An 18,131-nucleotide genomic window follows, 5' to 3' on the forward strand; every position below is an offset into this window, starting at 1 on the left:
TTTCTTTGGGTATCTTTGTTATTATTGATGATGATGATGACGATATTGTTCTAAATGAAATTGCCTTTACAAATAGGTTAGTTTATAAATATTACACAGATGGTCAGGGAAAAAAAAAGTTTATCATGTAGTTCTGTTCCACTTTTCCCCAAAATGAGATAAGCACAAAGGACAGGCTGTCAATATTATCAGTTACTGTGGGAAGGATGAGACAATTCTCATTAATTTAACTGTTACATACTCACTGACCACTTCTTTGCGATAAATGTGAATTTCTGATATTTTAATGAGCTAATCTGATGCTGCTGAATTATTAGGAAGCTGATTGCATGATGATCATAGTTCTGAGTGGATACTGAATCCCAAATTAACTCTCAGATTATCTCCTGTTTTTTTAACTGCACAGAAACAGCTTTCATTTACAAAGACTGGGGAAACAATATTTAGAATTTTGCCATCTGATTTTTGGCAGATTTTTTATTTCCTTTTTTCTCTATAAAATGTATGGGGTTTTTTTTCAATTTGACAGATATCGAAGTCAAAGTGTGAATATATATATACGCTCATATGTATGTATTCATAAATATGATATTTTTTAAAAAATCTGCAATTTTAAGCTCTGAATTCTAAAAGAAATAAAAATGAATTTTCAATGAACAATGGAATGATTCACACAAAGCATGTTTTTGAGAAGTCAGTTGAATGCATCTTACTATTGAGACTTAGTTGCTTTTGCGTACCATTCAGATGACCGATACGTAATCTCAGCTTTTTGTCACTACTAATTGGGATCTATTAGTCACTTAGAGCCTACAGACGCATAGTTTCATCAACTAAAGTCATTCTACACAGTTCGAACTGACAGTTCATCAGTTTTTCTTTCTAACTGTTGTTCAATCTTCAATACTATCAAGGCTTGCAATGTGATAGCATTTATTAGATATACCATCTTTCTTGCCCTAAGATAGCACATATTTCCTTTGCCTGTTGACTCTGAAAAAATAAATGATTTCTGCTTTGAAGGGACAAGTAATGACAATGTAGAAAATCAAAGTAGCTGATGGTTTGTTTCCAAGCAAGTCTGAGATGAGGAAAACTTAGATTCAAGGAGAGAAGTTGTTCATGAGCAAACCAGAGTCAATGGGCAGAATAGACAATGACTGGCTGTACATACTCTTCACAAGCAATAGAAAAATATAGCAGATGCTTTATTAGTTCCCAATATTCTTTTACAAAAAGTAGTTTTTGAGTTCCACATCTTGAAACATAGCCAACATAAATACTTCAACACCCACTGGTGAATTGTGTCTCAGGGTGTTTCAAACCAGCAGTGGTACCTCCCTGTTATTGAATATATTGTACCTCCCCTGAATATGTTATTGTTCCATAAAGATTGATTACAATTTTGGTTTAGAGAGGAGGAACAAAATGTAAACCCTGGAGAGACTGCAAAAGAGAACAGACACTGTTTTAACCTAGTTGTTATTGTGTTGTCTCTGAAAATGACAATTCCTGAAAATGTCTCTGATCATCAAGTTAGTCAATGGAATGAAAAGCAGCTGCTCTAATCCACAAGAGAAGGGTGGAGAAGAGTCTATGAACAATGTCTGTTGGTGCAAACTAAAGGAAAAGCTTGCAATATATAAGTGGTCAATGGAATTTTTTTGTTCTCTTCCTACAGACAAGATACACAATGTGATTAGAGAATCTTGTTAGAATTTTATGGACAAGAATAATTTATGATACATTTCATGGCTTTCTTTACATACTCACAAATTCAGAAGACGGAGGCAATTATAGCAGTAACAAGCCCAAATTAACATTTCAGTGTCCTGACTGCAAAGGAAGAAAGGTAGATGGCAAAGAATTCTAGATTTGAAATGCTGACTAGGTGACAGGTTAAGGTAGAAGGTATATATAGTGTCAAATTCTTCAACAGAGAATCAATATTACATATTTAATGTTGATCTTAAGTGAAATAGAGTCTAAAAAACTATAATTGACAGATTAAGAAAAATAAAATGAAAATGTTGCAAAACAAATAAATTATAGAATCATATCAATTAATTACCATTGATAAAAAAATGACAAGCAAAATTCCTCCAGGAACCAATAGCTTTTACAGCAAACACTCTCTACTTCTGCACAGTCCATGAGGGAGTACAGGGCAAGAAGGTTTGGATTTGTGCTGTTTTCATAGAATCATAGAATCATAGAATGGTTTGGGTTGGAAGAGATCTCAAAGATCATCTCGTTCCAAACCCCCCTGCCATGGGCAGGGACACCCTCCACTAGACCAGGTTGCCCAAAGCCCCATCCAACCTGGCCTTGAACACTTCCAGGGATGGGGCATCCCCAACCTCTCTGGGCAACCTGTTCCAGTGCCTCACCACTGTCGTAATGAAGAATTTCTTCCTCTTATCTAGTCTAAATCTACCTTCCTTCTGTTTAAAGCCATTATCTCTTGTTCTTCCTCTCCAGATTTCCTGTAGGCCCCCTTCAGGTACTGGAAGGCTGCAATAAAGTGTCCCCAGAGCCTTCTCTTCTCCAGGCTGAACAATCCCAACTCTCTCAGCCTGTCCTCATAGGAGAGGTGCTGCAGCCCTCTCATCATCTTTGTGGCCCTCCTCTGGAATTGCTCCAGCAGATCCATGTTGGGGCCCCAGAGCTGGATGCAGTACTCCAGGTGGGGTTTCATGAGTGTGGAGTAGAGGGGCAGGATCACCTCCCTCGACCTGCTGGTCATGCCTCTTTTGATGTAGCCCAGGATGTGGTGGTCTTTCTGGGCTGCAAGTGCACTTTTCTGGGTCATCATGAGCTGCTTGTCCACCAACATCCTCAAGTCCTTCTCCTCAGGGCTGCTTTCAATCCATTCTCCTCCCAGCCTGGAGCTGTACTTGGGATTGCCCCGACTCATGTGCAGGACCTTGCACTTGGCCTTGTTGAAAACTTCATGTGGTTCGCGTGGGTCCACCTCTCAAGCCTGTCAAGGTCCCTCTGGATGGTATCCCTTCCCTCCAGTGTGTCAACTGTACCACACAGCTTGGTGTCGTTGGCAAACTTGCTGAGGGTGCACTCGATCCCACTGTCCATGTTGCGGACAAAGATGTTAAACAGCACTAGTCCCAATACCAACCCCTGAGGAACGCCTCTGTTCTCCACTTGGACATCGAGCTATTGACCTCAACTGTTTGAGTGCAAACATCCAGCCAATTCCTTATCCACCAAGTGGTCCATTGGTCAAATCCATGTCTCTCCAATTTAGAGACAAGGATGCCGTGAGGGACGGTGTCAAATGCTTTGCACAAGCAAAGTATTGAATTACTGAAGCTGAGTTGAAAATTACACCTGGTGTAATCCAAAACAGTTGATCTGTTCCACAGCTTGCTCCTTTGTTATGTTTTACTCAGAAAAGATGGCAGTCTCGATTGTACTGCCAAAATTGTTCTGGAAATGACAGCCAGTGTGTGCTTCCTTTTTTTCCTGAATTTTTTTCAAATGCATGAATGGATATACCTTAGTATATGTTCTGCAAGCCTTAAAATTTGGGAAATCAGGAAGCTTTCTCCATATATGCAGTAAATGTTTGCCTGCTGTAAGAAGAGCTGTAGAGCACCACTATCAGTAAAGACACTCGCTGTGGTGTCCTCTATAGAGCAACAAATCACATTTAAAAGCAATGAATATTCAAGTCCTATATGAACTAGCCTAATATGTGTGGAAAAAAGTTGTGTCATGCCTATGAGTTTTCAGTACTCATAACTGAAACTCTACCATGATTCTACTCAGCAGTAAAATATCATCAGAGCTTGCTTAAAGAATATAAGTTATCAAGGTTAGTTTATTTTTTTTCGTTTACTTCTTTCAATTAATAAATGCACCAACCAAGTTGAGGGAATTCTGTATTAAAGGCGAATGTGAAAACAATTGTGAAAATTGCAAGGAAATATTCTATAATAAAAGAAAATAAAATCTGATATCATAGGACAAAAAAGTCACAACAGGAATCAGTTTTATTCTGTATTATAAAAGAAAAATAGAAATCAGGCTGAATTTAGTTCTAGTAAAGGTAGAGAAGTCCCTCAATCTGGAAGAAAATCTTTCTAGGTCCACAAACTCATTTTTAGCCATGAGTTACCTGCTATGATTCTCAATGATGAAAGAATTTATTATGTATTCTGACTGCCACATCAGTAGTTGAAAACAGGTGACATCCTGAGACACCTGACCTTTTTTCATGAATAGGTCAACATGCCTTTAAACCAAGATTTAGAGCTGTTTGGAGCCTTCTGAGCTACAAAAAGCAGCAGATTATTACATATAAATTGATCCCTTTGATTTCTCACTTTTCATTTTCTATCTCAACACTGGAACACAATTAAGATTTACAAAACATGTCATCTTTCAGAATTAAGTGCAATTAGCAAGTTCCTTTCACTTTAATTCAGCTTGTGAAGTACTTCCCAAGAAAAAAGTTTGTGTCTTGAAAGGAGTTAACTCTTTTGTTATATTCAGTTAGTGAGATAGCTGATTTATTATTTATATTAACTATTGATTAACATAAGGGAATTTTTAAAAAAAAATCCTCTTTCCTTCAAAAACTTGTGTGTTTAGGTGAGCTGCTTGTTTAGGTTATGTCTGCACATAAATAATATAAATTATAAATATAAGATACTACTGTTTAAAAATATTTCAGTTGATCATCAACCAGTGTATTAAAATTTCTGTTCATTAATTTGTCCATTGGTTTTGATGCAGCAAAGGGTTTTGGCTTTGCTTTTAGTAAGTAATCGAGTTGAAGTCTCGTAGTTGAATTTAAATGGTGGTTAATAAATCTGAAGGAATAGCTGATGAAAAATGCTCTCAAATGGAAATCTCAATCACAGACCTAAATTACATCTCTGCTAGCTGTGAGAGATTATATCTTATAGAAAATCGTCAGTTTGTCATTTTTTTTCTTTTTTGCTGTGATTTTTTCTTTTTTTTAAATCAAGCATCAAATAACAGTGAATCAAGTCACTTATTTATAAGTGGTCAGAAAAAGTATTTGAGGAAGGATTATAAGATTTTTAGTTATCCAGAATTGTATCATTATCTTGGTTGACTAAATACACACTTATGTACTCACTTGAGATAATAAATAAACATAGAAGTAAATGTTCCTCAGTGGTTAAAAAATAAATAAATCATTAGTGAATTAGGGATCTCTGGAGGTAGCAACGAAGTATATTTCTAATGTCATCTTTTTGTAGCCATCTATTGGTTTTATTAATGACATGAATATAAATGTGAACTGTTTGTGAATTAGGATCTTTACTTCTAAAGTTCATGATTGCTAGAGTTGAACACAGTGATAAAACTGCTGCACCTAATTAGTCATTGCTCATCATTTGAGCCAGAGTAAAGATATATGTTCTCAAGCTGCCCTACTTGCAGGTAAAATATAGTAGCTTAAACCACTGTAAAATTATGAAGCCAATTCAAACTGTCATATTTTACTTTGCTATTGGGATGAGCTAAGAGAGCAAAAGCAATCAACTACTACACTGGCTGATAAGTGGTAACTTGTTATTCTTCAGGTTTGTGGGTTTGGGTTTTTTTGGCTTGGACAAAACAGTTAACTATATACCAATGGCTAAATATTTTCCTCTGGTTTCCAAGTTCTCCAGCTGTGATCCTGGTGTCATTTATTAATGTGTTTATGTATTATGTTTTCAAATTAAGCCAGAAATGTGACCATCTTTTATGGAAGCATGTGGTACACTATTTATAGCTCTACCACATTTCTAACTCAAGATCATCTGTGAATATTCACTCCTAACAAAATCATAATATCACTGTAGATGGTATTTAGAAGAATGCCTTAGCTTAAGGCTCCGGTAATGACAGTCATACCTTGTTCTTGCTGTGGTTTTGATATACCTAAATCAGAACCCCCAACAAGCCATGCACATTTTGTAAGCATTTTGAAATTATTTTCCTTTGGAAATGCTTCTTAACAAAAACATTGCATAACACAATTTTAATTTTTTTTTTAGTGAATAGCATGTTAAGCTACTAATAGTTTTACTGAAGGTTGAATGATTAGGTAATGTTACATGTTATTACTAAAGTTTATAAAAATTAGGCCTTTTAAGAACAATGAATAGTACATCTGCAGTATGAAATGTGTTTCACTAATAAGTTGGTTTTGATACTGAGGTTATCTTGTTAACAATTGGGACATCAGCATGATTGGAAAATTATCGGAAAGACTGAGTGCTAATTTCTATGTCTGTTCTATAGTAGTATGCTAATATGCCACTTGGTTCATACCACAGGAAGAAAAAAAAAAGAATTAAATGTCATGCTGTATTTTGCTGCCTACATGCATTAATAACATATTGCTCCTGGTAAGTTATAATTGCCATGAAAATATGTTTTTTAAGTTGGGTTTTTTGTTGTTTTGTTGGGGTTTTTTTTAATATATGAAATTTCTAATACAGATATCAATGTAAATGAAACCAGTTTCTTACTTTTTCTGCAGACTTGTCCTCAGCTCTGTCTCTGACTACTTTGCTGCCATGTTTACAAGTGATGTTTGTGAAGCCAAGCAAGAAGAGATCAAAATGGAAGGCATAGACCCCAACGCACTGTGGGATCTTGTTCAGTTTGCATATACAGGTATTGTACTGCATACATTATACTTCCTACAGAGATAGATGTTGATAGTTTTGTTTGCTACATGCCAATTATATATACTCTTTTTCTAAACATTTTTTTCTTTTTCATTTCAATCAATTGAAAGACTTATTTTCCATTTCTAGGAATGAATTCAGATTGCTATCTTTTATCTCCAAACTGTTAAATATGTCAGGCTTAGCAAGTAGAAGAGGACGGTATAGAAAATTATATATTTTTTTATTTTAAAATACTTAAAAAAAGTGCCTCACATGCACATGATTCAGTTTACATGAGACCATTGAAGGAACAGCTGCATTTTTTGAAGAATGGCCCTATATTACTCTTCTAGTAAAATTTCAGTTTAAATAATTACATAAATCTTTAAAAAAATTAAAATAATGAAACATTTAAAAAAAATTTATTATGAGCTGGCCGTTGTCACTTTCATTTCCTGTTATAGACTGGGTTTCTATTGCGTAATATAAATTTATGAATAACTCGTAACTCAGAGTTAATAACTCAGAACTCCCTTCCGAATAGTTATTACATTTTAAAGCATAATAGATTTGGGTTTTATCCTTCTTAAACAAGCTGTTATGCACAATGTATCTGAAGTGCATGAATATGAAAGAATACTAAAGTTACAAAATAAAGTAATTAAAAGAGAGGAAATGCCAATAATAAGATTTGTAGTCTGAATTTTTCTCCCCTTGGCTGTGAATCATGTAAGTATAAAATATATGTTGTTTTCTATTTCTGTTTCCTAAAAGACATCCTCATATTGTTTAAATTAACAATATTTTATCATTACGTTTCTATTTAATATTTGATTTTAACATCAATTTTAAATGAATAGCCCGTACCCCGCTGTTTTGATCCTCTCTAAATACACATCTATTAATTTAATCATAAGTTGCCATTCAGGAATGTACATCATCCAGAGGGTTTCAAGCTAGAGAACCATGAAATGAAGAATGTGTAAGTAGTTCTCACCAAGCACGAGAAGGATACAATCTGATTACTGGGTATGAGTGTAAAATGAATGGCATAGGAATACTGGGGCAAAATCAAGAATACCTTGGCACAGAATAGCAAAAGACCTTATTGGTAATGTTAAATTGTTCTGTAAGAGGAAGAGGAGGTGAGAGGAAGATGAGGGACACTGTCGTGGGAACAAAACTGTGGAAATACTGAAGTACTGCATGGTTCTTTTGCCTCAGTTTTCACTAAATGATCACATGTAAAAACACAGCACAGTTAATATTGGCAACAAAAGATAGCAAGTAAGTGTAGATTATGAAAAGAAAGAGATAACAGAAAGGAGCAAAAAATACTTAACCATTTTCCATATGAAGAAAGCTATCTCAGAACTTTATTGGTTATCTGTGAGAACTCTGGAGACTGGATGAAGTAATGAAAATCTAGAAAAAGCAAACTCCTTCCACTTTCTGCAAAAGATTAAGGCTTTCAGCTGCTTTACACTTCTCGATTTGTCTATGCCACGTGATGTACTTTGTTTATTATATGAGGTGGAAAACCTGGAGGTTTCATCTTGTGGTTTGGTAATTAAGGACCAACCTTCACAAACAGGTGAAGAGAGAACTCCACAGGTAGTATAATTCCAGTGTTTTCTAATTTGCCTCGTGTGAATTTGCATCTGTAATGTTCTTTCATTTAAACTGTCACATAATGCCCAAGCTACCTTAAAAATGGCAACATTATGTGCCATTGTAACGTCACTTTGAAGAATTAGAGGCTTAAGGTGGTAACAAAGGTGTCTAATTTCTGTCACTTGCAGTGGTAATACACCATTATCCTCTTAGTTCTAATCCATTTTCGAGACCAAAAAAGGCTTAAAAAATGTCTTCTCAAGTTCACATTTGAAAAGGAAATTTCACAAATACTTGCTGACAAGAAAAGAGTGATGAGATTTAGCAAACATGAGTCCATTTTGCATGCTAAAAGAGAACACGTATCAGATGCCATGGACCATTCTGGTTTTGATTAATCTTTCTAGCATTTCTGTTCCATCAGGTTCTTCTTCCTCACTTATTCTGATTTATCTTGATTTATTCTCAGCTTGGGTCTTTATTTCTTAAAATTCATGTTACATTATTTCTTTCTCTATTCCTTTTCTCTGCATCAGATGTCTTATCCAACTCCTAAATTTCCTAGCTACAGGTATGCTAGTAAATTAAACAATACTATGAAACATTTCCAGATATTGGAACACAATTATCTATATTGATCTTGGCAGTTTTAGCCAAATCTAACTAGCAATCTCTCTAACAAAACTTGGATATAGCCTGTATATGAAGGCTTGTCATGAATGTGGCCATCCTTGTACAGAAGGCAAGAGCGTTCAAAAGTGCTATTGACAATTCACTGATAACTCGCAGGCGATCAGGGAATTCTGAGAACATGATCGCAAACTTATTCAGTTTATTGAAATAAAACACAGGCTTTGCTTCTCGGTTAATCATTCTTTTTTTCCCACGTTCTTTGCCAGATCAAGACGCTTAAACTTTTTTTTTTTTTTCCCTTTCATTTCCATCATCTCTCAGGATTTATCTAGCTTCATAGTTTCTTATCTATTTTCTTGCCCTCTGATTCCTTATTTACCACCATTTTAGTTCATATCCTCTTTTCCTTCAAGTCAGTTCATTTTCTTCTTGCTGCATGGATGTGGCAAGGGGAACACTGAAAAGTAAAGGAAATAGCCACCGTTCTGATAGCCAGCAGTGTAGCAGCCAACAGAAATTCCCATTCAGCCTTTTAATCTGTAATCTGGAGCATACATTGTCTAGACAGAATATCTGGAGAACTTGGCTGCCAAATTCCAATCACTGACTTCACAGTATGTGAAAAAGTTTTCAGGAAGTCATGGCTGTGGCCAGTTTAGCTCTTTATTCTTTTACTCCAGGAAGAGAAAACCATTTTGATAAATGGGCAGTTACTCACTCTTCTTCTATTTTCTATTTCCTGTCACTACCTCCTTAGCTAAAGGAGATTAAGAAGAAAATTAATTTCACATATAGTTGCTGCTGTAAGAGAGGAGTTGTTCCCTGGGGACAACTGAACATTTCAGGAAAATGCAGCTGAACATGGGCTCGTTTGCAAACACTTGAAGTTAAGAGTATTACACTGCAAATATTTTTAGATGGGATTTAAAAAAGGGAATAATTTCCACAATATTAACTGTAATTCAGTTAGATTTATATTTTTTAGAATCTAGTGAAATTATTTCATTTTTACTGTGAATCATACATATTAAATAGTAGTTCAAGAAGAGTTAAATATGCATATCTATGAAAAGTATTACTGTAGATAAAAGTATCCTGTACTGATTCCAGACCCTTCAGTTCCAGCAATAAAATCAAATACTGTTGCAAAATATCAGAATTAAAGTTTGGTGAAGGAGAGATTTTGTACATCAGAGACCTGAAGAAAGATAAGTATATTTATCTGAAAGGAGAGTTGTTAACAGCTGCTATATCCATCAGTACAAAAAAATGGAATAATATTAGTTTGGTAACTAGTTACACATTGCTTTGCATATCTTCATTTTTTCCTTTTAAATCCTGTAGTTAAAATAGTTGTTCCCTGTGCTTCTGGAAAAATCCATAGACTTCTGAAAGGACATGATTTTCTGGACAGAATTTCTGAAGTTGCTGTTGAATGCCATTTCATCTAAATTGTTGAAATAGGTGATAACTGCAGTTTGTTCAAAACAACAAAATTACATTGTCACAGCATACTGTGGTAGTGAGTTAAACTGTAAAATATGTTATTTCCTTTGGTATTTCCAAATTTGCTGTCTGATAATTTTGTTCTCTCATAGGTTCTACTTATGTGAGAAATAACAAATAATCATTCCTTTTCACCTCATTTGTGCAAATCATTAGTTTATCTGTTACTATTGTACATAATAAACCCCAATTTAGCAGCTTACTTGCTAACATCATTAACAGCTTAAAAAAAAAAAAGAAACTATGCAACACAGAGACTAATGTTCATCCATTCCAAAATCAACATTTATTACCACCATATACAACCTATTTTTAGGCTCTCCTTAGCATAATTGATCTTGGTTTGGGCCAGGGTTTGTCACTGTTTGACAACCCCTTTGATACTATCTTTTGTTATTCTAAGCCTTCAGTGAGAAGAAAAAAACAAAACCAAACTAACCCATCAGTAAGATAGTTGAATTTTTATAATTTCAGTTCTACACCTCAATGCATTTTGAATCTAGTAAGAAACGTGAAATATTATTAGGAAGGTAAAAATTCTATGCTAGAACATATTTGGCATATTTTTATTCCAGTTATAAAAGAAGAGAAATATAAGCGTAGAAATATATTTTTGGTGTAAATGTGATTTTGAAGTTTTTCTAAAGAAAAAGGTAGATTTTGTTATTATAATCTCCTTTAAATATGTAATTTCTGACTACAAATGCACTTTTCCCAGGAGTTTTAGAATAGGGAGTGAGAAAGCTGCTTCCCTTTTTCAGCACTGAAAAAAACCCTCACAAAATCTTGAAAGAGAACTCGTGATTATGCGTCTTAATCTTTTAAAATAAATACAAAAAATAGTTTTGCTAAAAATGTAAAAGAAAGTGAATAGATCTTACTTATTTAAAAATTAGGGTATTTTCCTATGTTTATATGAAACTTATATTGGAATTTAATGATATTTCTGATAAAGCAGAATTCTGATTCAGTAGAGAATTGGAATTCCTTTACCCCATGAGCTAAAGATAATATTTTGCTGCCATCATATTAGCTTCCATAAACCTTTCTATCAATCTTGGTTGTTCATTTAGTAGATTTAAATCTTTTAAACAAACTGTATTTCAGGCTTTAATTTTTAAGGGAAAATGTTCAATTTTCTTTGACCTAATTATAAAGAAGTATTTTTTCCTTATTTGGTTTTGTATTTAATAATTCAAAAAGTTTTCTGTTACAATAGGTCCTAAACAATTTTATTTATCTATATAGATATAAAAGATACAGATATATAAACAAAAAAATATGTAGAGATCAATTTTTTTTTTTTTAATTCCCTGCTACTCTACAAATTAAAGGCTACATTTATTTTCAGGATGTCCCATTTTCATGATGACGTTGTGTTCGTTTATTATCAAGAGCAATTTCTTGTACAGATAGTGAGCCTTTAAGAAATCTTACCATGTTAAAAATAACTAAATGTTATCTCAATGGGCGACAAAGAAAAGGTAGCCAGGTAGCAACACTAGTGAATTTAATTTAGAACCCTCCCTCCCCCAAACAAATAAACGAAAAAAAAACCAACCAGGAAAGGTGTGTTTTTTCTTTTTGCTAATTGTGTACATTCAAGATATTACTTACTTTGTGAAGGAAAATGAACATTTTAAACTCTAATCAACTTCAGGAAGAGCTTGCAATCTATGAGAAATCAGCATATTAAATAAATCCAGTCATGTTTTTAAGGCTATACATATGAGTGAAGTTGGACAAATGCTTAAGTAAGATACAATGTTAATTTTTTTGCTTGCTTCACTTTTTTTTCTAACTTTTTTTTTCTTCTTTTAAAATAGGCAGTACTTTTTGACTTCTTTCTCTTTTTCTTCCTCAAGACAATACTATTCTGTTAAATAATGGAGTCAGAGCACTTAATTGTATTATGAAAGGCTATATACAATGGTAAATTGTTCTCCCTGTATCTTGTAAATAGGTAGATGACAGAGTCATGACACACTGTGAAGCTGGACTGTGTTCACTCATGTATAAACAAATAGAGTTCTAAATAATTGGCAAGGTAGAATTACATGGTGACCAGCAGAGCATCAAGTCCTGTACAGCCTTGATAAGATCTGCTCCCAAGTGAAGAGAGCTGTCCATCTAAGAGTAGTAACAGGAAGACAGAAAATTAGACTGCCAAAAATAATGATTTAAAAATAGTAAAAGGTGTTAAAGATTCTGTGAAGATTCAACATGACTAGTTATAAAGTTAATGATAGATATCACTAAAAACCACAATTTGATTAAAGCTGGAAAAATTGAGATGTGTTAAAATATATACTATAAATGCTATGTCAGATGGGCTTTGGGGTTCTTTTGGAAGTGTTTTTTTTAATACATATATATGTATAAGCGTTATAACTGAAGAACTTAATTTTGTAAATAATAAGCTAGTGGCTGCATATTGTTTTATCTGAAATAAGCACAAAGTCTTCTGGTTACATAAGCTAAATTACAATGTAATTACAAGTTGTATACTTCAAACTTTGTATATATGATGCACATTTATTAGTAAAATGCTGCATCAAAATTATCTACTTCTTTTAGTTTGCATAGATTCACAAGGGTAAACCAAAAAGGTTTTCCCACTGTTTTTGTGAAGGATACATTTGACTGGTAAAAAATATGCAACTTCAATACATGGTACAAGTTTAATTTAACTGCACTTTGCTACATTTGGTTGGTTTATTCAAATAAAGTATGTTTTGTCTGCCATACAACAGAACTATAAGAGGAAACAAAGCTTCCTCTTTTGCATTGTCTGTTAAATGTTTCATGTGAGCCAGCTGAGGAACTCTGAAGCCAACACTTAGGTGCAATGGCTGTGCAAAAAGTGTGTTTCATTTTTCAGGAAGCAACATGATTGATAGCAGAAAATCTAGGATTGAGATCCTAGTGCCCTGGGATACATGGACACGTATTCTTTGATCTTTTTAGAGTTGAAGATAAGCAGTATAACAGAAGAGTATTTCTTTACTTCATTTTCTTACGTAGTGCTTCTTTCTTGATCTTAAAACTTGAGTTTTCATTATTTGCAATTATGCTTAAATTTTTTAGATAGGACTGGAACTAGAGATTGAGCTTCTGGTATTTTGCTGCCATTGGTGATTCTGGGAGCCTTCCTTTGAAGTTACAACAGAGCTGTGAAGTTACTATAGATTTCCTCATACTGGATCGGGCTATCTAATTAGTATGCGTTCCCAACAGTGATCAGAAGAATAGGCTGATGCTTTCATACTGTTAATGAAACTGAAAAAGTGAAAATCAGTTAACTAATAGAAAACAAAATATCCTTGACTAACTTCTGCACATCTGAAAAAAAAAATTGAGCGTGGATCATACATGGAAGAGGTTCAAGCCCTACTGCATGGCTTTTAATTAGATTTTATTTGGGAGATTCTTTAATTAAAGTACTGTCAAGTGTCTTCTCTGTCAGTGTTATATCTAATAACACACACAGGGCAGACAGCGGGGATGTAGCAAGAAACTGCCTCTAAGCACCAGGACCCTTAGGTTCCTTTAGAACAGAGACTTTACTAATTAAATACCCCAGGGAGGTTTGCTTTTTGGTTTTGGGATTTGGGTGGCTTTTTGTGGGTTTTTTTGGTGGGGTTTTTTTTGGTTGGTTGTTGGGTTTTTTTATTGCTGAAACTCAGTTGTCTATACGAATAAACAGAGAGAATGATTCTCAGCATAGTTTTGGGCTGTGCCAGTTTATAGTATTCATACAGTGCAGGGGTTATCACAGCCACAGAATTGTTCTTCAACATGCAGTTTGAATGTGACTGCCATGGATGAGAGTTTAGTATGTAACTGAGGCCATTTCATTCCAGTTAGCCTCAGTGCTAGAGGAAGGTCTCAGACAAGCTTGACTTAATAGATATGATGTAAGGCTGTATGTGTATTATTAAAGTCATCTGCTCAGACAAACAATTCCTGACTCTTAGGTGATGGTAGCCTGTTTACAGTGTTTCAGGCTACTCCCCTCTAGGAAATAGCGATTACATTGAGACTTGGAGTGATCCCTGATACTGTGCATATTGCAAAGATCTTTACCTCTGTGACATGTTGAGTAAATTCAACAAGTTGAGTAAGTTGTTCCGTGGTATGGTAAAGACCCTTGTGAACATGGACCATCTAGCACTTTTTGCAGGAGACTATCACCTGCTGCTTTCCCGCTACATTTGTTCTGCCATGTACTTAAAGGTTGACTTTGCACTTTCACAGAATAAGCCCTTGTGAATTTCCATTCACTTCAGATGGGAGATTAATTGTTCCAGGAACTCTGGGATCAGTGATAGAAGGACAAGTTAAGGTAATTGAATTGACCTGGAAGACTTTGTTAGCCATTATAATGGAGAGTATAGAAAAATGGTTACAAATCATAAAGATGGTGGTAGACCTTGAATAAACGTAACTTCCGGATATGAAAGAACCCCTGTGAAGTTCTTTTCTAGGAGAAGATACTTGTCATAAACTCCTTTTCAGGAGTCAATAAAGAGTGCAATTACCCACAGAAGCCTTGTTTATTAGGGTTGCTCCAATTTAGGAAGTGAGAAGGTGGTAGTGATCTCATGATCTGCAAAGCCATTATTCAGAATACCTGTCCACAGATGTTCTGCATTGACTACACTTCCAAGATCGGATATACCTTTGCTCCAGTTACACTTCTTACTAGTGCTGGAGCAATTGACAAGATTCATGTTTTCATATAGTGTTCCTCGTTAAGTTCTCATTTATGCATCAGCAAAGCCTTAGTGCAACAGCAAGGATTATTCCTGGATTGAATTATCAGCTATACTGTCCATATGTACAATGCAAGAATCTCCCGAAGTTCCCCACTGTAATTGTAGGACTAGACTGTCATCCTTCTTCATCTGTGGATGTCAGCCTGCTTGGAATCAAATACCTTCCTACACTGAATGCCTTTCTGATCCTAACACGAGCTGTGGGCTTTCATGCAATTCAGGTCTGTGGGAAAGATCTTTATAGACCCATTTAGCTTAACCAACTGCACAGACTGACTGCCTCCTTATTTATTTATTTATTTATTTATTTATTTATTTAAGCAATCCTTGCTCTGAGGATCTTGTGTCCAGCTGGAGCAGATGTTTTCCATTCCTGTCACTGAAACTCTAAGTCCTTGCTCTTTTCTGGAGTTATACAATAAAATGAACTGTTACTATTCCTCTGTTTACCCAGGATGCTCCAGTAAGGAACAGAATTTACAATTAGTATTACGAACTAGCTGTTTTCTCATTCTTTTGGTGCAGTATATGAGAATTGCTGGGAAAAGAGCCCTGAACTGGATATCCATAAATTCTGAGTATTCAGAATGATCGAGACTGTTATAGGGAGATAGCTAGTGACTGTGTCTCCTTGTAACGTGGTGCAACCTGCTACTCTTGCGAAGTGAGTGAGAATAAATTCAGAGAGACTCAGGTAAGCGGTGAGTGTGGAGAGGGAGAATGATTAGACTGAGTGCACTGCGAGGTGCATTTTTAAAGCTGTCCCTTGCCAGGTTCAAAGTACTCTATCTCTGAAGAGAGAATAAGCCAAGCTCTGAACATTAATGCAGGACATGCCTGGAAAATGACAGGGTTCTTTTGAGTGAAGTGCCATCCCTCTGTGTTGTCATCTGGTGCGTGTGCCATGCTGTTGCCTAAACAGCGTCAGGAAAGTGGTCAGACAGACTGCTGTAGTATGGGCTACATCTTTAATGTGCTTCTCTCTGGAGCTGCTGCAGTGGAGACGTGTACCCATATCCACTCTGCTGAGCTCAGCTTCCTAGCTGTGTATCCACAGGTCCAAAAGAAAGCAAAAAAATCCGGAAAATCACAATGGCAGTTTGTGAAAGAGGTCCTCACCTTTCATGCATTTCATTGCTCCTGTCCCTGCACTGTAAAACGTACCTTTCTATTCTGTGCCCATCGCACAGCGACTGTGCTGAAGTGTACCCACAGAACAGGATGCTGTAGTATTCACTTCTCCCAGCAGTGGAATCTAGCCCAAAGCGAAGCAGATTTCATTAAGCTGTGAGACTCATAAGCAAAATTCTTTTGTTGGCAATTGATGCCTCCATCTCTGTAACGTTTTGTTCTTTAAGCGTGGATTTGAACTGCTCTGTGCTACCATAGCACAAGCTGCCAAATCATTGCCTGAGAGGTTGAGAAGCTTATTCTGGCAGAGATGAGTATTCCTGCTTCTGAGCTAACTTCAGACATGTGGAAAATAAAATAGTGCTCCTTCAAACCTGAAAGCTGAGCTCCTTTGTCCTTGAGACATTTCTCCTTTTTTTTTTTTTTCTTTTTTTTTCCAGAGGTCAGGGCTTTATTATGTTCAGTGTAATACAAAGGCTATATCTCACTGACAAATACTGAGTACTGTGTGGTTTTGATTGTAGCAAAAGGACCTGTTTGAGGCAAGTCGTTTGGGATAGTTCTGGCAGGCTGGGCAGTGCACTGGAAGCCAAAGGTGGTACACTCCTCGTCATATCACCCATAGAAAGCAACCACTGGAATAAAATCTCCCTGAAATGTACCTAGTATTCAGTACAAGTCTTTTGGAACAAGGCTTCCTCCTGCCCTCCTTGGTATGAAGTTTGCTTTTGTTTACAAAAGTAAATTCCTGGAGTGGTTTTCAACGTGTGCAGCATGATGAGCAGGACCTACGGCCTGGAAGCAAACCTAGGTATTGAAGTCCGTGGACTAAAAAGAAATAAGGGAAACTAAGGCTTTATATCTGAAATGAGCTTTTGGGAATAATTCTTGTCATCTCCAATCCTATTTGGTGTATGAGTGCAAGATTTGTGCTGTTGGAAATTTAGTTAGTAAATCTTGTTTATGTTTGTGTATTGTTGAGGTACCCTTTATCTTGGGATTTTTTCTTTCTTTTCATCTGTGAGTTTGTATTCTTTTATATATATATATATATATATATATAAAACTAAGCTTAAAATTTCCAAATATAATGACTGTATAACAGTTGAATTCTTGGTGATGTAATTATTAATATATTGATTATCCATTCAAGTACAAACTAGTAATCTTTAGCAAATATTCCCAACAATTATATTAATATTTTAACAATGTATCTTTCTTCACAGTTTATAAAAAGGTTTTATGAAGGTTAGACTCACAGCTAAAATTATGTGTTGGTTTTGCTCCTGTTATTTGTATGTATGTCTTACAGGTGACTAAGTACAAATATCTAAGATGAGCTAAGGCACATGAATGGCAGTTGCTTCATAAAGAGAAAGTAGCATCTTTATGTCTCTCTCTAAAAAGCTGATATTTATAACTCAGCGGACAAATTTTCTTTAAAAAACATGACATTTCAGTTATACAACAGAGAAGTTTAGTTGTGGTTTGTTTGTTTGTTTTGTTTTTTTTTTTTAAACCAGGAGATGAAAAGGTACCACATTATGGCATATTTTGTCTAATATACTTTTCTGATCTTTAGCCAGACATTTGCAAGAAGGTTTTTGCTCAGGGGAGTTTTTAATTCATTAATAGGATTTCCTTATCACTCTGCCATGTTGTAATTTTCCACGCCATTGAAATACAGTGGACTTTGGCAGTACTCATAAATGACCATGTGATTAGGCTAGTTTAGTCCTCTTTTACTCAAACAAGGATGTAGCAATATTAGGGTGTAAATAATCATAAGCTTTTTTAAAAGACTGAATTC

The 18,131-nt window shown here is 35.2% G+C and overlaps 1 protein-coding gene across 1 annotated transcript in view; it reads left to right on the top strand.

The window, feature by feature from the left end:
* KLHL1 (kelch like family member 1) overlaps positions 1-18,131 on the top strand; it is a 260,797-nt gene that overhangs the window by 88,819 nt on the left and 153,847 nt on the right. The window contains exon 3 of the mRNA XM_054806173.1: positions 6,527-6,663. Coding sequence (XP_054662148.1) covers positions 6,527-6,663 — 137 coding nt within the window. The remainder of the gene's footprint in view (positions 1-6,526; positions 6,664-18,131) is intronic.

The sequence above is a fragment of the Grus americana genome, chromosome 1 (assembly GCF_028858705.1).
Source record: "Grus americana isolate bGruAme1 chromosome 1, bGruAme1.mat, whole genome shotgun sequence".
NCBI lineage: Eukaryota > Metazoa > Chordata > Aves > Gruiformes > Gruidae > Grus > Grus americana.